The sequence below is a fragment of the Paecilomyces variotii genome (genome assembly GCF_004022145.1).
Source record: "Paecilomyces variotii strain CBS 101075 chromosome Unknown C8Q69scaffold_14, whole genome shotgun sequence".
NCBI lineage: Eukaryota > Fungi > Ascomycota > Eurotiomycetes > Eurotiales > Thermoascaceae > Paecilomyces > Paecilomyces variotii.
The window spans coordinates 376,202-399,208 of record NW_021167153.1 but is presented as its reverse complement, the minus strand read 5'-3'; the positions used below and the strand labels follow the sequence as shown (position 1 = coordinate 399,208).

At 46.2% G+C, this 23,007-nt stretch overlaps 9 protein-coding genes across 9 annotated transcripts; 5 read left to right on the top strand and 4 right to left on the bottom strand.

The window, feature by feature from the left end:
- Positions 1 to 245: 245 nt before the first annotated feature.
- Positions 246 to 1,655, bottom strand: C8Q69DRAFT_488617 (O-methyltransferase-domain-containing protein; the record flags this gene model as incomplete). The annotated part of the gene is made up of 3 exons (XM_028632058.1): positions 246 to 770; positions 830 to 1,342; positions 1,392 to 1,655. 3 exons carry the CDS (start codon positions 1,653 to 1,655, stop codon positions 246 to 248), a joined length of 1,302 nt encoding a protein of 433 aa, XP_028481813.1.
- Positions 1,656 to 1,857: 202 nt separating this feature from the next.
- On the top strand, positions 1,858 to 4,634 carry C8Q69DRAFT_480050 (conidial pigment biosynthesis oxidase). The gene is made up of 7 exons (XM_028631496.1): positions 1,858 to 2,095; positions 2,147 to 2,202; positions 2,259 to 2,369; positions 2,421 to 2,480; positions 2,527 to 2,697; positions 2,756 to 2,881; positions 2,938 to 4,634. Exons 1-7 carry the CDS (start codon positions 1,913 to 1,915, stop codon positions 4,286 to 4,288), a joined length of 2,058 nt encoding a protein of 685 aa, XP_028481812.1. The 5' UTR covers positions 1,858 to 1,912; the 3' UTR covers positions 4,289 to 4,634.
- Positions 4,635 to 6,938: 2,304 nt separating this feature from the next.
- C8Q69DRAFT_515044 (hypothetical protein) lies at positions 6,939 to 8,011 on the top strand (the record flags this gene model as incomplete). The annotated part of the gene is made up of 2 exons (XM_028633352.1): positions 6,939 to 7,732; positions 7,792 to 8,011. The coding sequence occupies exons 1-2, from the start codon at positions 6,978 to 6,980 to the stop codon at positions 8,009 to 8,011; spliced, it is 975 nt and encodes a 324-aa protein (XP_028481811.1). The 5' UTR covers positions 6,939 to 6,977.
- Positions 8,012 to 8,048: 37 nt separating this feature from the next.
- On the bottom strand, positions 8,049 to 9,297 carry C8Q69DRAFT_480046 (hypothetical protein). Its single transcript, XM_028631495.1, has 3 exons — positions 8,745 to 9,297; positions 8,442 to 8,676; positions 8,049 to 8,334 (listed from the first exon to the last, which is right to left on the bottom strand). The coding sequence occupies exons 1-3, from the start codon at positions 9,257 to 9,259 to the stop codon at positions 8,140 to 8,142; spliced, it is 945 nt and encodes a 314-aa protein (XP_028481810.1). The 5' UTR covers positions 9,260 to 9,297; the 3' UTR covers positions 8,049 to 8,139.
- A 1,707-nt stretch (positions 9,298 to 11,004) lies between these two features.
- C8Q69DRAFT_480045 (transferase family-domain-containing protein) lies at positions 11,005 to 12,632 on the top strand. The gene is made up of 2 exons (XM_028631494.1): positions 11,005 to 11,817; positions 11,869 to 12,632. Exons 1-2 carry the CDS (start codon positions 11,148 to 11,150, stop codon positions 12,555 to 12,557), a joined length of 1,359 nt encoding a protein of 452 aa, XP_028481809.1. The 5' UTR covers positions 11,005 to 11,147; the 3' UTR covers positions 12,558 to 12,632.
- Positions 12,633 to 13,743: 1,111 nt separating this feature from the next.
- C8Q69DRAFT_423248 (methyltransferase) lies at positions 13,744 to 17,069 on the top strand. The gene is made up of 4 exons (XM_028628406.1): positions 13,744 to 13,809; positions 13,879 to 14,066; positions 14,132 to 16,222; positions 16,280 to 17,069. Exons 1-4 carry the CDS (start codon positions 13,786 to 13,788, stop codon positions 16,656 to 16,658), a joined length of 2,682 nt encoding a protein of 893 aa, XP_028481808.1. The 5' UTR covers positions 13,744 to 13,785; the 3' UTR covers positions 16,659 to 17,069.
- Positions 17,070 to 17,753: 684 nt separating this feature from the next.
- Positions 17,754 to 19,571, bottom strand: C8Q69DRAFT_423243 (fatty acid desaturase-domain-containing protein). Its single transcript, XM_028628405.1, has 3 exons — positions 18,966 to 19,571; positions 18,534 to 18,901; positions 17,754 to 18,478 (listed from the first exon to the last, which is right to left on the bottom strand). The coding sequence occupies exons 1-3, from the start codon at positions 19,439 to 19,441 to the stop codon at positions 17,985 to 17,987; spliced, it is 1,338 nt and encodes a 445-aa protein (XP_028481807.1). The 5' UTR covers positions 19,442 to 19,571; the 3' UTR covers positions 17,754 to 17,984.
- Positions 19,572 to 20,472: 901 nt separating this feature from the next.
- On the top strand, positions 20,473 to 20,967 carry C8Q69DRAFT_480041 (hypothetical protein). Its single transcript, XM_028631493.1, has one exon. It carries the CDS (start codon positions 20,502 to 20,504, stop codon positions 20,679 to 20,681), a length of 180 nt encoding a protein of 59 aa, XP_028481806.1. The 5' UTR covers positions 20,473 to 20,501; the 3' UTR covers positions 20,682 to 20,967.
- A 270-nt stretch (positions 20,968 to 21,237) lies between these two features.
- On the bottom strand, positions 21,238 to 22,891 carry C8Q69DRAFT_480039 (Alpha/Beta hydrolase protein). The gene has a single exon (XM_028631492.1). It carries the CDS (start codon positions 22,450 to 22,452, stop codon positions 21,385 to 21,387), a length of 1,068 nt encoding a protein of 355 aa, XP_028481805.1. The 5' UTR covers positions 22,453 to 22,891; the 3' UTR covers positions 21,238 to 21,384.
- Between the last annotated feature and the right edge of the window lie 116 nt (positions 22,892 to 23,007).

The window sequence follows — 23,007 nt, the reverse complement described above, 5'->3', positions numbered from 1 at the left end:
GCTTCCGGATCCATAGGTAGGAATATCATGGTTTCATGTACTATAGCAATCAGAAGTACTCTAGATACTTACTCTAGATGCTGACATGAGATCAAAACATGAGTCGATCCGCAGATCGCTTTCGGGGTCCGAAAACTAAACTCCTCGTTTATCCATCTACCCCATGTGTGCCACACAGCCTTACAGCTCAATATGTAGGATTTTGCGCAGCCCAAGGGAAAGGTACCAATACGTGATGAGTCTCGTCATCCCCGAACAACCTCAATGATCGCCATTGAGCTCCCCGCCGGCTGAATGACCTGCTGCACCCGAAGCCCAGTATGCACCCCCTGAATCAGGTCCTTCCACTCGTCAATCTCCCGCTCATGGCTGTTGAATGTCTCCATCATCGTCATATCTCGCACACGAAGCAACGCTTCCTCAGTTACGGGGACAGTACCATGACGGGGAAGCACAGTGTCCATAATAAGGATCCGAGCACCCTGCTTGACGGACGGTACTAGATTGGCAAGGATCTCGCCTGCTTCTTTGAATGACCAGTCATGCAGAATCATGCGAAGAAGATAGACATCCGCATTCTGCACCGGCTGAGGCTTGAAGAAGTCATGGCTCTCGAAGGAGATGCGGGAAGCGACCGTCTCTGGGAGAGGGGTCTTTTCGCGATTGTCCTTCGAGGTAGATGTCACCATGGGCAGGTCTTGCACGATGAATTTCAGATCGGGGAACGATTCCGCGAGAGCAATGCTTGCATGACCAGTAGAACCGCCAACCTGTAGAATATCACATCAGTATGGGATCGGTATGGAGTAAACGACGATTGAAGACGTACATCAACCACGATCGCATTTCCGAGGCTCGCCCAGTCGAATCCGTTGACGAGATGTTTGATGCTAGTACCCTCGCTCGCTGTCACATTTTTCATATATCCCGAGAATTTCTGGGTGAACTGCGGGTTGCTGGAAAGATACTTGAAGAAGGCCAGATCCGTGCCCAGCGCCAGGTTAAAGGCCGTCTCTGTCTTGCTCCTCGTGTCTCCCCACTTTTCAGTCGCCTCAACAAGCTTCATCGCCATGGGCGCGGTATCCTCTGCCAGGAATAGTGTCCAGTCACGGAGCGAAGGATTCTCAACAAAATGGGCTGACGTCCTGCTGTGGGCGACGATATTGGGCTCCGGCTCTCGGAGAAAGCTCCCAGTAATTGCCATTCTTGCAATGCTCTGCAGTTGATGAAGAGGAACTTTGGCTTCTGTAGCCAGCTCATAGTATGTCCTGGTGCCTTGCACGGGGATGAGCTCCGGGATTCTGAAATGGCACAGCCAGCGTAAGGCAGCCAGGTGCTGGGGCTTTTCTGTCGTTAGTTTGATCTTTCATGGGAGATTGTTCAACACTCACGTAAACGGTCAGTCGCGGCAGGTATTGGCTAGGCTCAGTGACCAATTGCTGTAGTCGGTACGATGCCTCCAAGATGGTCTGTCTGGCGGCGGTGACTGCCTGTGGTGCGGAAGGGGGGAGAACATCCCCAGTGAGGCCGCTAGAATTATCATCGGACAGTTGAGGATGACCGGAGTCTCTGCAGTAAGTTGCAATAGTCTTCGCAGAGGCACTGATTGCCTGTGCGAAGGTCTCCAGGGGAGTCAGCTTGATTTCCTCTGCCATAGTAATCGACGTTGTTTCTTGGAATGACCAGAGTACGACATGTTCTTCGACTCCAACTTCGCTATTAAATAACATTAATTTCACTCAGTAACTGTTTCAATCCGAAGAGTACGAGTATTGTGGCAGTGAGGTTGGCAATGTTTTCGGTCCCCGAAGAACCGGGGCTTAATGAGTTCTTCAGCCCCAAGTATCCCAACCGTGATATTAATACCAGGCATAACCGCAACTGAACTAATCAGGCTATCCATTCTTTCACAATGCCGGCCTATCTTTTACTGCTGGCCTGCAATGTATTGCTCGTCCTGGGCGCCCATGTCCAACGCGAGCTAGTGCTCACCTGGGAAGAGGGCGCTCCCAACGGCCAATCTCGGCAGATGATCAAGACAAATGGTCAATTTCCATCTCCGACGCTTATATTCGACGAGGGCGACGACGTTGAAGTCGGTGGCATATCTTTCGCCAATTGAGGCTGCAGGACTGACGAAGAACAGATTGTTGTTCGTAATTACATGCATGAGAACACCACAATCCACTGGCATGGAATTTTGTGAGTAGACCTATTCAACCTTCGATATTTCGCCAGGTGCTAATGGTGTAATGAAGGATGCAAGATACGCCGTGGTCAGATGGAGTTCCAGGTCTGAGTCAGAAGCCTATAGAGCCTGGTGAGAGCTACGTCTATCGCTTTACTGCCTACCCCCCTGGTCAATACTGGTAGGTCGTCATGAGAAACACACCCAGTCAGAAGTAGACTGACAGAATCAGGTACCACTCTCATTCTCGGGCTACTCTGCTGGATGGCTTATATGGTGCATTGTTCATTCGGTTTGTTTTCTCTCTGCTATTGTTGGATGTAGCTCACAGAAGGCAGCCGAAAGCCAGGCACCGCTGGACCCTGGGCAATGATCAGCGAAGATCCCGAGGACATTGCTGCCATGGAGCGCGCAAGCAACAATCCTCACATCATGATGCTTTCTGACTGGGACTACTACAACTCGACCCAGTATAAAGAAGCAGATGCAAACAGCCGACTGCAGATCTTGTATGATTCCAGTGTACTGATATGAGTACGTTTCTAGTCGACTGACTTATAAAATCAGTTGCGTCGATAGTATTCTTCTCAACGGCAAAGGGAGCGTCTATTGTCCTGGCCATCAATGGCTTATTGACAAGCAGATCCCGTTCATGCACAAGAGCTGGCCGAATGACACTATCACAGACAAAGGGTGAGCGGCCAGGAGATTCATCATCGGTATAGTTCATGTCTCTGATTATCGTATAGGTGCTTCCCATTCGTACCATCGACAGAAGGTCCGTGGCTCGCAGACGGGAACGTGTCCGCCATCCCGCCCGGTCTCCAGGAAGGCTGTGTTCCCTACTCCGGTCCAACAGAGGCAATCGAGGTTGACCCGGCAGACCGCTGGGCGAGTGTGAACTGGATCGGAGGCTCGACATTCAAGACCCTCCAGCCAACAATCGATGAGCACGAAATGTGGATCTATGAAGTCGACGGCCATTACATCGAGCCTCGCCGGGCAGACACCTTCCTGATTTGGGCCGGAGAGCGATATTCAGCCATGATCAGACTGGATAAGAAGCCCATGGACTACTCGATCCGTGTCCCAGATGGTGGATATTCCCAGATGATCGCAGCATTCGGGATCCTCCGATACAAAAATGGAGACCCCAACGCCCGTCAGAAACCAGACCGATTTGGTGTCACGACTATATCTAAGCCCTATTTCGATTACAACGCTTGGCCGATGCGAGATGCTGTTTTCCTAGACAAGCTTGACCTGCCTCCTTGGCCGAGAAAAGTTCCAGCTGCCCACGGAGATGATATGCATGTGTTGTACTTGGGCAAGGCTAACTCCACTTGGGAATTTACTCTGAGTGGGAAGAAAAAATATCCCCCAGACCGCTCAGCCTACGAACCCCTTCTTTACAACGTCAATTCCGAGCAGGCCCATGATGACGATTTGATCATCCGAACCCAGAACGGCACCTGGCAAGACATCGTACTGCAGGTAGGTCATTCACCATTATGGCCAGTCGACTTCCCGCACGCGGTCCATAAACACGCGAACAAATACTGGCGGATTGGAGGGGGGCAAGGCCTGTGGAACTATTCCTCGGTAGAAGAAGCAATGGCCGACCAGCCCGAAAGCTTTAACATGGTGAATCCCCCATACCGAGACACGTTCCTGACAGAGTTCACGGGAGCGATGTGGGTTGTGCTGCGGTACCAGGTTACGTCGCCAGGCGCGTGGCTGTTACACTGCCATTTCGAGATGCATCTGGATAATGGAATGGCAATGGCTATCCTAGACGGTGTAGATAAGTGGCCCCACGTTCCGCCGGAGTATACGCAGGGTTTCCATGGGTTTCGGGAACACGAACTGCCAGGCCCAGCGGGGTTTTGGGGTCTTGTATCGAAGATTCTGCGGCCGGAGAGTTTGGTATGGGCGGGAGGAGCTGCGGTTGTTCTACTGTCGCTTTTCATTGGGGGTCTGTGGCGTCTGTGGCAACGAAGGATGCAAGGAACATATTATGTTTTGTCCCAAGAAGATGAGAGGGATCGTTTCTCAATGGACAAGGAAGCATGGAAGTCCGAGGAGACTAAGCGGATGTAAGCACTTTCATAGTTCATAACATACGCCTCCACCAATAACGACATTGAATATATCAACTAGCATGAAAGGTTGAGTGGATTGCCATGGAGCAGATTAAGGTAGGATGCAAGAAGCCACGGTACAAAATGGTGTCTAGTTTACTTACACATAGAATGTGAGAAAATGACGCCGAAAACGACGACCACGGAGGCTATTTACCGCGTCATTTGAATCGTGTATTTAGATCCTCTAGTTCCCTCCTCGTAATAACTATTAATTAAAATTCATTTTGACTATAAGAAAAATAGCTATCCGCAGCTTCTATAGTATATAGAGCCTTATATAGAGAGCCTTATAGAATTAGCACAACAGCTATATACACTCACTCTTTATTTAAAGGATAAGTCCTCGCTACGATAATAGCTATTATAAATTATAGTTATACTAAACAGCCTTTTGTATAATGCGAGGAACCCTATTACTTAACTCTTTTTACAAGAAGAGAAACAAACGGCAGGTGTCGGCGTACAAAGCGAACGCCAGGTGATCTGTCAATCATCCGTTTTGTGGCAAGGTCTTTGAATCCTTGTTATAGGATAGAACCTACCTAGTTAGTTAATTACTAGATTATAAGAACCTAGATTCTTTGTGTGCCCATAGAGTTAAATATAGGTTCAAGGTCCCCCCTAGACCTAGATTCAAGCAAGCAATTCAAGGTGTTCCTGTTAGACTCTGCTTCTATGCCATTCAATATTCGACAATAGGAAGTCCTTTCAATATCCTATAAATCTCTAAGGTAATTAGAGAGTATCCTTAGTAGAACCGACTATGTAAAGGTCTACAACTTATACGTAGATAGTTTTAGCTATATAAAGTTTGAACTCCAGGTACCGTTGGCTTTGCGCTTCCTGGGCTTCTTTCATAGCTGTAGGCTCAGATTCGATTCGTTCCCGCATTCGATATATTGGTCAAGCCGATTTGCAAGGATATTGAGTCTTTCGCGAGGTACGGTTTGCTCGATATTGAAATCATTAACTACGTCAGCTCCCAATACCTGCCAAGATCTTTATATACCTTTATTAACCTTCAGATTCTTCAATATATACAGCTTTCTATCATATTTTAATATTGGTTTTATATCCTGCAACACGAACTTCTATAATTATAAACAGTTCTACCGAAGTCCTCGCCCCGGCTATGCCAATACCACTGGTTATTGATGCGGAGACCCGACTGAGACAACTTCGGCGCTTACTAGAAGACAAGACTCTCTCCAGCCAGAAGGAAAATTTCCTTACATGAATCCGAATGTACAGATGCTGTCATTGTCTACGGATCTCCTAGTTCCGTGCCAATTCCGAGTGTCGTCTTTGTACGAGAGTGGGGTTAATAGGGGTAGACGCAGGCTAGTATATCTGGTTAAAAAACGGCAAGGTGCTCAAAAAGGAACCTGAGATCAGTCAAATCGGGAAGGGCTGTGCAATATGGTTGGAGGTAGGTTATAATAATCCCTATGATCCCTGAAATACTTTGATCAAACTCATTCTTATATTACTTTTTAGATTCGATCTTGCCAAATGGCTCAATCTACAGGTACACAGTTTATTCCTAGAGGTTTATAACTTGCATATTAGTGGATTCACAATCCACGATCTGACTTGAGGTATTCAAAGCATCTAAGGCGCCATGACGATCTGTTTAGCCTTGGTTACTCCCTGTTTATGTTCCTTTTACAAGTGGCTTCAGTATGCTTTACCTTTCTCTGTAAATCTCTTCTTATTACTTATCCTTACATTGAAGATATTAATAGCACTCTTTTCACTGTTCTGCGATATTCTTGTAGACTTTATTATTGTTAACAAAGATAAGTGCACAAAGTTCAGCATTCGATAAGTAAAATCAACGCCATATATCTTTTGCATATGTAGAGTAAGGATATTTAAAGGGTTTCTAATACTAGATACCTATAAGTTTTAAATTTATATTTTATATATTTTTCTTCTTAGCTCTCCTAGTACGGTGGAAGTAAATAATATACTATTATCTATCTGTCCTTAATAGAAGTAAATATAAAACAAATTATAGGATATATTCAATATAGCTAATAAGTACCTGGGTCTCAATAATACTATATGGACAAAATAGATTCTTAAGAACTGTTTGCTATAGCTTAAGTATATTAATATATTTACTAGTGACAATATACTTATATATTAGAAATATATAAGAACTGCCAGATCTCTGATAATTTTTATCGACAACGGCTTACCGCTGCCTTATAAGCATACAACTAGCAGTTATCCTCTAAGCCTTTATATACTCAAACGAAAAGATATAACTGCTTGCTTTTTTATATACTTAAGACTGCAGGTGGTCAAGAAAAGTTGCTCCTTAAGAGGCGTAGCGTTTGGATTTACGAACGTCTTGGAGCTTTAGTGATTCGTTTTATACTACTTTATTTATAATGAGCTACTATTGTTAAGGAATATGTTTATCAATGATTCTAAGGTATATTCCTCAATATATAGCGGAAATAGAGCTTTACAATGCACAGGTAGGTCGTAAAGAAGGGCGAATAATCGAGTAACACAGAACGCATCGGCGTTAAAATTCTCATTCTTGCGAAAACAACGCGAAGGAAAACAACTAGTATCCTCGTTTAGGACAATATCTGACCTCGAATATACCTCTGTCCCTCGAGCATATCAGAATGGCAACAAGTCCAGGAAGTTCATCTGCACCTCACAAGATCAATGGGTTCTTTATTCCGACTAATCTGATAAATCTGGAACTATTGATTCAGAGAGCAGGCCTCAGTGGCACGACCATCCACGACCTTCCGCCTGCTTATCTGAAGTCTGGATCAAAAGTGACTCAAAAACAGTTTGCTATGTTCCGGGCTGTATGCCCGGACACTATAGACAGCGCGAAGTTACCCGAGCACCTCCATCGATATGTCTCAGAAGGCTCATTGAGAGCAGCAATTGACCTAACAAATGTTTCTTTCGAACTTCACAAATACATACAAGCCATTGAAAAGAGGACCCCAATCAAATCCCTCACAGAAATGGACATTGACTGGCCTGGGTCCTTTAAGGTTGTTAGGGAGCTTCAAGAACAGGCAATGTGTAGCCCTACTGAAGGTTCATACCCCCATGAGATCACTGTTAACTCCGCCTGCATCGTCCTGCTACAAGCCATCTCACATCTGGCATCAGGTGTGGATGCCGAATGGTTCCTCGAACCAGCACAGTTCGTGGCGACCTTTGGCAAAGGGAACTATACAGCTTTGACGGATGGACAACTTCGCACCAATTCAGGAAAGACAACCAGTGCGATTGTTGAGGTGAAAGGAGGACCTCGCACTGATTATTCGACTCCCTTGATGCAAGAGGTCGCTGAAATAGTAGGATGGATCACAGCCGATCCTCCAGCACGCCCAGCGACATTGAATAAGCTTCATTAGTGAGTTTCTTCTTAGTACGTGTGTATCTCGAAACGTTGCTAATAGATATAAAATCTAGCCGTCTCTTAGTATCGCAAAATGAATCGGAGGTCTACCTTACGTTTGCCCAATTTCACCACGACTACGTGGAATATTTGGACAAGGAAAAGGGCGTTTTGACGCCGCATGCATTTATCAAGATAAACCGGTATGGCGCGTGGAACGTTAATGTTGCGAATGATATGCGGTCGCTTGCGGTTTTGCTTCTTTCGATTGTTATTGAGTTTGCGCAGACTTAAGTAGAATAATCATCGAGCCTAATGGAATGTGGAGGAATCCTTATTAATTATTTGAGTATTTTGCTATTTCTATAAACAGACAGCAACTCGTTAACTATCAACTAGATATGGCCTTCTGTAATTATTGGCTATCTACCCGTTTGCTGAGTATCGCCGACCGCATTACTTGTTAGGTAGCGCAAGAAGAGATTTATAAATTCCCTAAAGTTTTCCAATGTCGAAAAGTCATAGAGCTTGCTCTTCTGTATAACTAGACCTTCATTATTGGTGTAGGCTTGCAGAATCCTGCCTTGTGTCCCTCCCATAAAAGAAAATAGCATTACCTGGACAGCGGACCCAACTGTAAGCTTTAGAGATAATAGGCATAGGTAATGGGGAAAAGGACACACATGAAAGGTTGGAGGGAGAGTGAGGATATCAAGTTACCTACCGGGATGATAGTGTGCTCAGGAAGATAACCGGATCTAAGTCGCGTAATCATTGCCGCAGTGATTGCGAGCAATTCCCCGCGCAATAAATATTCCTCTCTACCTTTGAAGGAATGCGCGATGGTAAACATCATGTGCGGATAGCCCTCCAGAATATACCATGCCTTCATAGTATTCCTCTCTTGCGAGGAATACACAGTATGATGGAATTCTTTGTCGACTAGTTCTCCGAATCCGCTGAATGGCAAGTAACACTTATTAGCGATTATCACATAGCAATTTATTAGTAGAATAGGTCATCTCACGTCGGAGTCCACTTTGTGAAATCCATCTCGAGGCTAGCCTTCTCTTTACCATTCACTCGCCAATGCTCAGAGAAATTTAACGCCAACCAGGAGCAGAGAAACCTCGCGCCCTTTAATGGATAATCCCGAAGCTCATGCACAGATAACCAAAGCCTCTCATAAGACTGCGTTTCCTCCATAGCTTCAGTAGATTCTGGGCTAATTGGATGTTCTTTTAGAAATTGCGAGGAGCATGGCTGGAAAAAACGTGGTATAGAAGTTGTCAGGGGGCCATCAACTTCTTCAAGTATCAGATCTTCATATTGAATCAGGAAACCATTCGAGCTTTTCACGGTGACATAAACATCATCACTTTCTTTAAGGGTTCTGTATATGCCAGTAAGGCCCTCTAGAACTCTTTTTCGGACATTTTCGTGATCATCTTTTGGGATAGTGATTGCGGGTCTCTGTTGGCGCCTCCTGCGAATTGATAGAGTCAGATTTGAAAGTTTTTTGGTGAGAGATTTATGATCCATTTTCAGATTTCATCGAAATTTGCTTTGTGCAGAGAAAGATTGTAACGAGGCAACGTTGTGGTGACCTAATATCAAGTGACTAGTTACGCGTCCAAATATGTATTAGCGTAATTTTCTGCCTCAGGTGTCGTTGGTTCCATATTATCAGTCCTTGTAATCTCCTAAGTCTTCCAATGTCGAGAAGTAATATAACTCGCTCTTCTGTATAATTAGCCCTTTATTTTTGGCGTGGGCTTGCTGAATCCTGCCGGTATGTTCATTAATAGGCACCGTAGGGCGGATGAATTTCTAACCTACGTAAAGAATTATCAATTCTTGCTTAGAATAACTGAAAGGATAGGACAACAATGCGTCATAACCCATATACTTATGCCGATGACTGCGAGGGTAAGACTATACTCGAGTTTATCTTGGGAATTCTCGATAGGTTCATTCGCTCTGATGAGTCTGTAGTTACGCAGGATTTTGGCTAAGTTACTACTGGCAGCTATTCTTTTGCGCAGGAACTGGCCAGGAATATAACTGAAGACTTCCTACTAGGTAGTTTGCACCAGCTAAATACTACTTAGCTCCTCTACCCCACGCGATCCAGCGAGAGCCCCTCCTTGTATTGAAATGGAACTGAGTCCAAAAGCCAATCAAGGTCATTCCTGGGTCCATAACATCGCTCTCCTTGGTTGCTTAGCACAACTTGTTCATTTTGCAGGGCCTTATCTGACTAGGACGAGAAGATGGCTGCCTTGGTAATGATCGTCTCAACAGCTTATAGGATGAGGCTGGACACGGCCGGGTTAAGGCGCCCAGCAGATCAGAAAAAGGAATAGATCCCCTCCAACAAAATCATTATATGTTCCTGCGTCTATATATATATATAATATCCAACTGGATTTAGTATATCTCTCTCATGTCTAATAACTGAATAACTGGGCTAATTACAGTCTTTATTGGAGATGTAAACCGTTTAAAGACTGATTTGCTACTGACAAAATCATACATACAATGTTCACATCAGGGTATCCACTTTGAGAAGCACCACCAGGCACTCCGTTAGTAGGGACAAAAGTCATTAGGGAGCTACTTTTGAAAATAGTAGAGGTTATGGCTTGAATCTCGTCACCGGCTCGAAATCATCTGCCAAATTTGATATTGATATTAAGTCACATAGCCCCTTGAGACCTTTCCTTCTCTTATGTAGCCTACGAGGCTCTCATCACTGTTTAAGCTCAGTCTACATGTCGGGGCAGAGCTTAAATTATTGGCTAATACGCCATAAGTTATAGCGTTCGGGAAAGAATTGCTCTCCAAGGTTGCACTTTATGTATATAATTCCCACGTCTGTGAACCCCACGCAAGGTCACCAGAGTCACAGGAGAAGCCTGTGCCTCGCGGATGTTAATAAATATAATAAATATCAATCAATCGATCGATCGATCGATACACTTTGAAAAATCGATGTGAAGGCAACCGAAATTCTGCTTTGATTTTCACGATAACATGATCGAGTATAATGCGACTCTCACTGAAAATAGATCATGTTTGAGATCCAGGCAGACCAACTAGGAATTTCCTTTTTGTCGACTGGCAGAAAGCCATCAGATCGTTGAAAAATAGTGTCTTGATACCAATTAACCGGAGGGCAACATAAAGGTACTATTTAACGTTCTACAAGTGTCACCATTCCCCCTCGGATAAGCGCAATAACTACCTAGGTATACCGGCGGCTTAATAAACTACGCTAAGTAACTAACTAATTCACACTGTGTCCAGGATCATGCCGCTCATGCCGGTACCGGGAAATGGCACAACATACTTAAATTGAAGCACTTCATCTCCTCTCGGCAAACGAACCCACCAACTTCAACAGTTCATCAAATCATCTGCACTCATCATGGAGGCGTCACAGAGTATATCAGACCGGGATGATTTTTATCTGGATATTCTTGGGCAACAAGCCAAGATTAACAGACTTTATACTCAGCTCGTGCTTTGTTTTCCTCTTCCGGACGATTCGGATTCCTCGATGAAAGCCATCGTGAAAACTTTAACTAAAGGTCTTGAACGGCTATCTGCGAGCTTTCCCTGGGTAGCGGGAAAGGTCGTGGAGGATGAGGATGGCAACTTCAAGATTAGGCCATTCCATAAACCACCATTTTTAATCATGGCAGACTACCGATTTCTCGACTATGGAAATCCCCATACTATTCCAGACTGGGCCACACTCGAACGTGCTAAATTTCCGTTCAGCATGCTCGATGAATTGTGGATTGCGCCACAGAAGACACTCGCAGAGGGATCCGTCTCTGAACATCCAGCACCTGTTTTTCTTGTCCAGGCTAATTTGGCCAATGGGGGTCTCCTGCTCACTTTCAGTGCTCAGCATGGCTCGATGGATATGAGGGGCCAGGCTCAGGTTATGTACCTCTATGCGAAAGCCTGTCGGAATGAACCTTTTACGAACTCGGAACTCAATATTGGGAATATGGACAGGAAGTATGTCATCCCTCTATTGAATGAATCGGACCTTGGACCGGACTGTCCGATATCAACGGAATCTACTGGTAAAAAAGAAAGAACTGAAAAGGCGACAACGAAAACTCACCAGCAATCAGGGAATGACTGTATCTGGGCATACTTTCTCTTTCCTGCCACTTCTTTAGCCACTCTCAAATCCATCGCTCTGACGACTACACCTCTAGGTGGTTTCGTTTCGACGGATGATGCCCTCACGGCATTTGTTTGGCAGTCTATTACTCGAGCACGTCTCCCACACATTATTAGCACTGGCACCATCAAATATAACTCGACACTCTCGCGTAATGTCGACGTCCGTCGTCATCTTTCCATTCCGGAATCTTATCCTGGGCTCGTCACAGCTGCAACAGTTCATACGGCCGCAATTGATGTTTTGGTGGAGGAGTCATTAGGGACTCTCGCGACACATCTTCGCTCCGCTCTCAATCCTGCGGCATTGAAGCATAAAACCTGCAAGCTAGCAACAATAATCAGTAAAGACAAGAACTCCAAAATGGCAAGCTTCGTCCCAAAGGGCATCTCGGAGCTGGATGTAAGGATCAGTTCTTGGGCGAAAGAGAATTGCAGCAGTCTAGACTTCGGATTCGGAAAGCCCGTTGCTGTGCGTCGACCTCGGTTTAAGGAGGGTGCAAGAGAAGGATTAGTCTATTTCTTGCCGAAGTCACTAGATGGAGAGCTCGCAGTAGGAGTCTGTCTCAGAGGTGAAGACATGGAACGACTGAAGATGGACGAGCAGTTTTCCAAGTTTGGCACATTTATTGGATAGGAGAGGGGCATATTTTATCTCTAGTCATGTTCACAGTAGCTTATCTAAAGCTGATCTACCAACCGTTTGACGCCATCAAACAGATCTTTCCCAGATACTTAATGCCGTTTAAAATCTTGGGAAAAGTCCAAAAAGCGTGTGGGAGTTCCGGTAGATGTTCACTTTCGCAGGAACCCTGTTGTTGAGATTATCCGCCAAGGAAACGCAAGAATAATTTCGGAGAATTGCATACCCAGCACTTTCCAGTGCATGGGCAGAGGCAAGGTCCTTACCCCTCAATGGATCCAGACCGCATAGTTGGAGAAATGTTGGCGGTAAATCGTCAAACTTCGGGGCAAGAAGAGGCAATACTGTGACATGTCCCGGAGTGTGGATAGCAGTGTCGCGAAGCTCAAGCATGTTTTTGAGGCCCAAGATCGAATAATGCAGATCGTTAGAATATAGCAAAGGTATACACAATAGTCGACCTCAGATCAGAAGGCCTCGTTCTTCAGCATTCTGGCATATATAGCACGGGAGCCTCATTCTGTGAGTTTCCACCGTGTCCATTGATACTGCCGTGTTGTCCTATTATAGCCAGATCTCCAAGGTGCAGGATATCTTCTACGGGAATTCTTGCATATGGAAGCCCAAAGATAAGTTATCCTCATTATTCTGACCTAACCTATAAGCCTATACTTTATTAGAAACGCCTTGGTCTAGAAAGTCTCACCCGACAGACTCGAGATGGTAGTTTTCTATGTTCCATTACAACTCTGTGGCTGTATTAGATCTGCGCCACTCGACCGATACTAAAATATAGTCTTTGTGCGTTCTAATATAGAGAGTATCATTCTGCTTCTTCCTGTTTCTCTTCTTCTTTCTTTTGTATAGATCATAGACCAGAGAATGGAGCGATCCATCGTCTTTATTAATCAGGGCATGGACTGAGTATGGATGACTGGCTAGTTAGTAAACTATAAATATAGTTAATCATAATACAGACATTCCCTTTTGTCACGGCATGTATGAGTTGGATTAATGAAGTATTCTCTATTTTCGATGAGTACCTATGCGTATGTTACTTATGCATCAAGGAGTATAAATATGGTTAGTCATCTCCAGTATGGATAACTACAACGGGCCGATGTTTATCCGAAAGGCCCCTCAAGCTCCAAAAAACTATCGGCGCATGCGACAGAGACGTAGCTCAGAACCTCGCGCGAAAAAACCAATATCATATATCGCAATGGGTAAGCGCGGAGGCAAGAGGGTGAGAGAAAGCCAGTTTTGATATTACTGTCCTATTTTCTTGTGCTAACTAGACTTCTTACGCCTGCAGTCCGGAAGAGGTGGCGGCCGCGGCGGCGGCGGCCAACGGAGTTCGTGGAGAGATATTGAGAGGCACAATGAGAAATTCGAGAACTATTACAATGAACTGGGTATAATTCCAGAGGAAGAGAAGGAAGCATTTTGGGAAGCTCTCAGAAGGGATCTTCCCAATAGTTTCCGCTTCACGGGTTCAAGAGGGTACGTCATTGAGAGAACTGTACATGGCGCAGAGGACCATTTGCTGACATTGCTCTTGCTATAAGCCATGCTCTTGCTGTTCAGGAGCGCCTCAAGGATTTCTATATCCCGCACATTACTTCCATTGAATATGAAGGAACGCATGTCGAACCACCCCAGCCAGTACCCTGGTACCCAGATCAGCTTGCATGGTCCATGACCACTCCCAAGAATGTCGTCCGGCGTTTCGCTCCTTTTTCCCAGTTCCAGAAATTTCTAGTTTCTGAAACTGAAGTCGGAAACATCAGTCGTCAGGAGGTTGTTAGCATGATCCCCCCGCTACTCATTGACATCAAACCTGGAATGACGGTCTTGGATATGTGTGCTGCCCCCGGAAGCAAGTCTTGCCAGCTTATGGAGATGCTGCATGCAGGGGAGGAGGAATCAATGCAACAGGTCGCCGACAGTCTCAAAAATGGCACTGAAATTCCTAGCGTCGGGGAAGGCCTTGAGGACTATGGCCGATCTACTGGGCTTCTGATCGCAAATGACAGTGATTATAAGCGTGCCCACATGTTGATCCATCAGATGAAGAGACTTAACTCGCCCAATTTGATTGTCACCAATCACGATGCTACCATGTACCCTTCGATCAAACTCCCTGCGTCAACTTCGGCAGACGCGAAGCAGTCTCAGAACAAATACCTCAAGTTCGATCGCATCCTCGCAGATGTGCCCTGTTCGGGTGACGGGACGGCAAGGAAAAATCCCAACCTCTGGAGTACCTGGGTTCCTGGCAACGCTATGGGACTTCATGTTACCCAGGCTCGTATCCTTGTACGTGCCCTGCAAATGTTGAAGGTCGGAGGAAGAGTCGTCTACTCGACCTGCAGTATGAACCCCATCGAAAATGAGGCCGTTGTCGCCAGTGCTATCGAAAGATGTGGAGGCCCCAAAAATGTCAAGATTATCGATTGCAGCAACGAGCTGCCTGGTCTCAAGAGAGCGGCTGGTCTGCGGTCCTGGAAAGTGTGTGACAGAGAAGGGCGCCCGTGGAACACCTGGAAGGATGTAGAGGACCACAGACAAAAGGAGGGTATCGATGGACTTGGAAGGCTCGCTGAGACCATGTTCCCTCCTACAGGAGAGAATGCGGATCTGCCATTGGAGAGGTGCATACGTGTCTACCCTCACCACCAAGATACCGGCGGATTCTTCATCACAGTCCTTGAGAAGACCGCTGAGATCAAGGCCAAGCCTGAAGACTCATCCAAAGTCATTCCCAAAGCCTCAGTTGCTGCTGTTGTTGAAGAACTCGATCACAAACGCCAGAACGGCAGCGCGGCGTTTGAGAAAATAAATGCCTTGGATGACCTAGTCGCTCCGAACGAAGAGGCCCAAGCAGAACGCGCGAAGAACGCGACAGTTGCGGAGAGCTCCCATCAGCCCCCATACTCGGCCACTCTTACTTCGGCTGATCAAAGCTCACCGGGCAAGAGAGGTGCGGAAGAACTGGATGAAGTGTTGCCTGCAAAGCGCGCAAAGGTTGAAGATGGCACGGATGCTCTTATTGGAGACAGGCCTGTTCATGCTCCAGCGCCGTCCGTCGAGACGGAGAATCTTGAGGCAGCCGCGTCGAAGCCCGTTAAGTTGCAGCCTCCGCAAAAGCGCAAGCCGGGCCAGCCATACGAAGAGGCGTTCAAATATCTCGACCCTGCGCATCCGGAACTTTCCACTATCTTTGAGTTCTACGGGATTTCAGATAAGTTCCCCCGGGATAGGTTCATGGTGAGGAATCCTGAGGGTCAGCCGGCAAAGACGATCTACTATACCAGTTCACTTGCGCGAGACATCTTGACCGAGAACGATGGACGGGGCATCAAATTTGTACACTGTGGAGTGAAGATGTTCGTCAAGCAGGATGTACAAAGAGAGGATGTGTGCCGGTGGCGTATCCAGGCAGAGGGTTTGAGGATTCTGGACTCTTGGGTGGGACCCCAGCGGATAGTCACATTGACCAACAAAGAGACTTTCCGGAGACTGCTTATCGAGATGTTCCCTAAGGTGGACGGCGATGGCTGGAAGGAGCTAGGAGAGATTGGAGAGAGAGTGCGTGATATCAGCATGGGTTGCTGCGTCCTGAGAGTGGAACCTAGCGAGGGAGAGGATGGATTCAGGTATGCAAAATTCTACTCTAATCGAATAGGTCTACTTTTCTCTGACAAATTTTGCAGAGAGCGAATGGTCTTCCCACTGTGGCGTTCCGTACACTCCCTCAACCTAATGCTGCCGAAGGAAGAACGTCGCGCGTTGCTTCTGCGTCTCTACAACGACGACACGCCACTTGTTAACACGACCCAGAAGCGCACGGCTGCTGCAGACTTGTCGACACCTGAGATTTCTGCCGAGGGTGATGAGACTCCTGCAGTGACAGAGACGGGAGAAACGCCTACCGATGTAGCGATGTCAACTGAGTCCGTGGCTAGAACGGAAGATGATTTCATCAAGCGCGAGAACCTCCGGCTTGGCCAGGAACAAGAGGATCAGATGGCCAAACGGGAAACCTGGCAGAAGATGGGCGATGAGGAGGACAAATTCAACACCACGGTTTAATCTATTTTCGTTCTGGTCTGCTTACAGTCTAAAAGTTGGGGATATTGAGACATCGGAACAATGGGGAAAGCATTTTATTTGTTTGGAGATCTATATACTTCCTAAACGTATGAGTTTGGGATCTGTATCCATATCTAGATAAATCTCTTTGAGTTTCATGTACGGTATGACGATCACAAGCATACATAAAGAAAATTCATACCTGCCTGTCTTTAGTGCTCTTATGGCCCTCTTTTATATGTTACTATTGACTTCACGAACAGTAATCAGCGAGTCGACTGTATACAAATTTCCAAAGCCGAGCTACTGTATATGGTACACTCATTCGGCATGTATTTGTTGATCAGACAGACTAGGTTGGACTTCTAACTCAAAACAGTCCATACAAAGAGTCTGTGGTATACTCGTCCGTCTTTGAAACACTGATTTCCATAATCAGCCAGAGAAGACAGAACCCCAGACTCTATATCTTTATTGGCAAGAACCATGTGTCATCTTCTGCAAGGAGAAGTCATCTGTGGCACAATACAATGAATCTTTGTACCACCTCAGGATCTGATCCCGGATGCCGGCAAGTATCTTCAGAGCCTTGCTGCGGTGTAACACACCCATTAGCCGCAGCCACAATATAACTTTCCAGCGCTCCTGCGGTCGTTATCGAAATTTCTCTAACAACCAACCATTTAGTTAACGATCGTATAACTCTCCCTAATCATACATGTCAAGGGGGCGGCGGGGGAGAGCAGGGGATATACACCCTGCTTTGAAGACCGAACCACTAGACCCTCTCGACAAATAAAACCCCGGACCCAACAACAACTAACTTTTTTCAGTATCTACAGAATCCGACACCCGTAAAATGGGGCTCGATAGTAGTACTTTTGACTCCAAACTGCTGCGGCGCATGTGGTAGATGATGCATAGTACTTTTGTTAGATAGAATGCTTAACCCCGTGGAGAATGCAGGTTTAAAACCGGATCAATGGGAATTTTTGTTTCAAGCCACTATCCAGTCGAATCGCAAGATTTGCTAGACTACGATTTCTTAGTATGTTTCGTTTCGACGTCTAGATGGATAATAACGTATGTGACTATGTGTTCCGTGTTTTGTGGGGGTTGATTGCTATACGCTAAACTATGGATCTATAGTTCTAGGGCGCTTAGAAAAAACACTGAGAAATGAGGAAAATAATAATAACAAAAACACCGAACCTAAACCCAATAGAGACAACAGTCCTTTCCTTGGCCCCCAAATATCCAACCAACATTTTGCGTCTTTCGTTTTGCATTGGCCTAATTCGGGTACCACTTCGAGACTCCTAATGTTCACCATACTGACGAAATAATCTCTCTCCAATTCCAAGTCTCCTTCCCCTTTGGCGGGGACATATGCCCATCCCACACAGAGAGTTCCTCCCCTCCCACTAAGTCCCGCGGCTTGGTTCCCCTGCCGTGTATATTCCGAAACATGTACACCCCACTACCATCCATGCCGGAGCTCTCCTCGACAAATTGGCAATCGCGCTGTGTTCGAAACAAAGCTGTAATCAATGGAGTGTCCATATCGGAGTGGTAGTGTTTACCCATAACTTTCTTCACAGCTTCAGTTGCTTCGTAGGCGTGGTAGAACGGTATGGTTGATACGAGATGGTGCAAGACATGAGTGCCAACAATGCCGTGGAAGAGGTACATGTCAATGTCTAAGAAGCCAAGTTTGAAACTCCGGTCGATAGTGGCCGCAGCACCGCGTGCGAAGGTCCATTGAGAATGGGCGAAGTGAGGAAGTCTGCCATCAGTGTGCTGGAGGTATGTTATTGCCACTGCTTGTTGTCAGTAACTGTACTTTTCAAGATTGGAAATAGACATGTACTGTACCTATCCAATGATTCAGCCACAGATACGGCATTCCGTAGAAGACAAGTACCGTCCACCAGTCAAAGAATCTCACAGCCAGATAGAGCACAGAGCATGTCACCAAGAGCCCGATGTCACTCAGGAGTACCAAGAAAAGTTCCGACTCCTTGTATATTTTGCTGTCAGACCCGAACCAGTAATGGCTGTGCTGGGGAAATCCATGCACTCCTTTCTGGCCGCTCAGGTTGTCCAGCATGTACAAAGGCCAGCCGAAGACTTGGAACAGAATGATGTGCCATAGAGTAACTATGGGTGCATCTTCTGTGATTTCTGCTGCGCTGATGCTGTGAGGATCGACGTCTTTTCCGAAAGTTGTCTTCACCCAATATCTAGTAGGCCGTCAGTATGTCTTGAAAACTCCTGGCGGAGGATTAGTTGTTGAGGATAACTTACTCCCTACTGTGTGGAACAAACACAGTATCCCGTTGCAAGTCTCCAGTAGATTTGTGGTGGTGAGAATGGGAGATCTTCCAGCTGTAGTAAGGCACCAGGAGAGACGAGTGTAAGATGAACCCGACTGTATTGTTGAGTTTCTTCGATTTTGAAAAGGCACCATGGCCACACTCATGTGCTAGGATCCAGATCCCAGTCATGATCATCCCGGCAATGATGGTATATATGGCGTACGACGTTGCCCGGAGCCAAATAGAAGGCAGTAGAGGCGTGTATGTGTAAAACAACCAAGCCAAACCCCCGAGTAGTGCATAATCCCGTACGACATAACTCATACTTCGGAGAATAGACGGTCGAAAACAATGTGGCGGGATAGCGTCGTAGATTTGCTTCATGGTGAAATCCGGAACCTCGAAGACGTTGCCATAAAGGTCAACATGTCCGCGACTCGAGGACTGATACGGTCCCGCACTCATTGTGAAATGTATGGATGAGCTTTCCAATAACGCAAGATATCCACAATCTGTCTGCTGCTTTAAGTATATAAGAATTTATCAAACCCAGCATCTGAGGCAACAATACACGGGAGCCTCCTATAAGTATAGGGGGCCGCAACAATGGAATATCCGTCTCCATGAATCTCAAACGGATTGAAACGGCTCCACCTTATCAGACTTTCGTCTCAATAATCAGGAAGATGGTTATTTGGCCCCATCACATGCTTAGGCGCTGAAGCTATTTCTGGAAAATCTTGTACCTCTGCCACGAACCATGTTACGGATGGTGACATGACATATGCATCGTTCTCAGGAGTCTAATTATTCTCAGCATCCAGCTGAGCTGGAGCCCTAGTCCTGTGGGTCTCTACGAACGGCTCGTATAGTTCTCAAACGCGCGGTCAGGGAGATCAGACCCCGTAGGGTGGCACAATTGCCGCGTGGTAGAGTGTTGGTGTTGTTTCAATGGATCCATATTTAAAACATAATCGGACGGACAATATATTGTTCGTTGAAACAATAAGCAATTAACTCGAAAAATGCTGATATATACCCATCTCGCTCACCTTGTTCTGAAGATGACTAGGTACTGAAGAGGCAGCCTTCTAGAAGGAAAAGGAGTCAGTATGTTTACAAGGATTCTTTAGCACTAATACTATCCACAAACAGGAGTTCGTCATCCGGTGACATCGGTCTAATTTTCGGAATAATCACGGCCTGTTGCACAGTCCATTTTAGTTGGGTCAGGCTGAGCCATAGTTTGCATAACCCCTTGTCGGTGCCTTTTTGGTCGATTACTCTCTACTTGCATGAGTATTAGCGTGGATTCTTCATGCAAACGCCCTCGGCAGGATGCCTACCTAATTACACCCCTGAAGAATGACATAACAGCTGGCCATAAACGCAAGATAAACGCTTACTTGAATAAAGTCCGAAGAGAGAAATAAAAAAGAATAATATGTAGTTATGATATTCCACACATGAACAATTCTCTCATGATTGTCCGTGTAATCTGAAGTTGCTCTGTATACGCGCCGCCATGAAACGAGTCTCGAGTAAAATTCTCGCACTAGGCAGTCTCGCGGCTGTAAAAACGAATCATAACCCTGGCTGCATTGTTGGTGTAGGCCCAGCTGGATTTAGTGCTGCGGCGCAGTTGGAGATCAAAGGCTACCAAACGGTGACGTTTGAGAAGCAAAGCGCAGTAAGGTGGAAATGATGCCAAGTGGTTTACAGAGGTAAGGTCCCCCCTCTGTCTTTCTCCACACAGGGGAGAGAAATCTTTTGACTTTACTCCTTTATGACATGAAGGGTTCAGTCGACTTGGGGCATTGACTTTGACTCCACCGACATATCGAGAATCAATCAAACCCTTCGACACAGCAATTGGGTCTGTTTATGTCTGAGGTGAAGAGGTACATTGACTGGTGGAATAAAATTTCTTCTTCTATATAATGTTGTAAGTGGTCAAAATAACTTTCTCGGGTTTGATTTTCTAGCACGGAATCCCACCCGAGTTAAGTAACTGTCACAGCAGCAGAATGGCTAGCACATAACAAATACCAAACACTCCAGGCTGCGGTTATCCAATCTATGGTAGTTTATGGGTATGTAGGCTATTGCGAAGTCCCTATCGTAGGTTAACTTCAATGGCATTCCCTCTTAGTTCCATACTGACGGCGCCAGCTCCATATGTTGCAGTACCTGATTGTTCAAAGAAGGATTAGTTCCTCTATTTTGTTTAGCGATGATTCTTTCTATGAAGAAATCAAAGGTATTATGAATAATGGCATTTTGTGACATTGATCTTGGCAATATCTGTAGTCTACGCAAGTTCTATTCGTATCGCGCCATAGGAAAACCAAGACACGTCTTCTAGTCTAATAACACCTCAAGCCTTTTCTCAAATCGAAATACAACCATCACGCCAATACGCTCTTCTTCAGCCACTGATGTGCCTCGTTGTAAATGTCCTCGCAAATCTGCTTCCTGATCGCTCTCTTGGAGGGGTCTTTTTCACTGCTATGCGTAAACGCATGGGGGCATCCCATAGCCAAGGTCCATTTGTATGTACCTTTCTCAAACGGTGCTTCCTGGTCCTCTCTTTCGCCCAAGCCTGCAAGCATATGGATCATGTCCTGTGACTCCAGGCGAAGCATATCCCACTGAGCGCCAATCATGTAGATCCATGGCGGAAGGTCCTCTTTTCTCGCATATATAGGGCTTAGTACTGGGTCCCGTCTGTTCTGTCCGACGTTGACATAACCCCAGTCGAGCCACCAGGACATGTTCTCGAGGTTCTCCTTCGGGCCGTCGTTGTATGGTCTCGAAGCAAGCTTTTCATTTGGTGGGTGTCCAAAGTCGACTATGGGATAGTACGGTATCGCAGCCTTAATCACGCCCTTCAGCCCAGGCAGTTGAGACGCTCCAAGGGCAAGATTTGCTCCCGCACTGAAGCCACCGATCGCAACACGAGATTTGTCGATTGGTAGGGTCTCGTCTTCGAGAACTGCATTTGCCACGGCAGCAACATCGTAAACGGGAGTAGGAAACGGATGCAGCGGTGCTTTGCGGTAATTCAAACTGACGACCAACATCCCCGTGCGCTTCGCCCAGGCAATGCAGAACTTATCGTCCACCCGCGCATCGAAGAATGCAAATCCCCCACCATGGATGTTCAAATAAAGAGGCAAGAGACGCGAGGGAGTTTGTCGATGGTAATCGGGCGGGAAGAAAATACGGGTTTCCAGCATAGGCCGGCATGCATATCTCTTGGTCAGCGTTGGTCGCGTCCATGGTGGAGGTGGTTTGAAAAGGCGCCGAAAGAAGAAGAACGTGCTGGCGAGCAGCTTGAATAGCCAGAGTTTGATAAAGCAATTGACTCGATGTGAGAACGGGAGGCGGACTTTGAGTAACGGTGGAAGAGACTTGGTGACAATGTCCCGCTCTAGAGTTTCCATCGCGGTCAATGTTGTTGTTGTGATTGCCATAGTCTTTCTCTATTGAGATACGGCTGATTGCACGAAGGTCGCTGCGTATTCAACGCTGTGTTACTTGGTATGTGTGCGGTGAAAAGCATGCACAAATTGAGCTCTGATTTTTGATGGTGTTCAGCTGTCCATCCCCCAGCTACCTCTATCTCGAAGCATCTGCTGCGGATGGCAGGGGGAAGTCAAGACAATGGCATCGTCGAATAAGCGCCGGATTCCCAAAGGACTTTCTCATGGGTTCAACTGTTCCCGGGCAAAAATAGATAGCAGCTAATCACTACTCAGTTCAGGTAGTACAGACAAAACAAACGGCTACTGTCACGTCTGACAACCTGCATGAACGGTGTCCGCCAGACCTTGCCAAATCAGCCACGGGCCAGAAACTGAGCGGCGCAGTTAGAAATAAGTAATAAGGGACTAAGTTAACACTAACCTTACTCTCTTGATTAGTTAACTATTGATAGCCAACTGACTAGTTAACTAACAGGGCTAAAAAAAGTTGGGCGCGAACTGCAGCTCGATTCGAATCCTACTCAAGGAGACAGAATTGCTCGA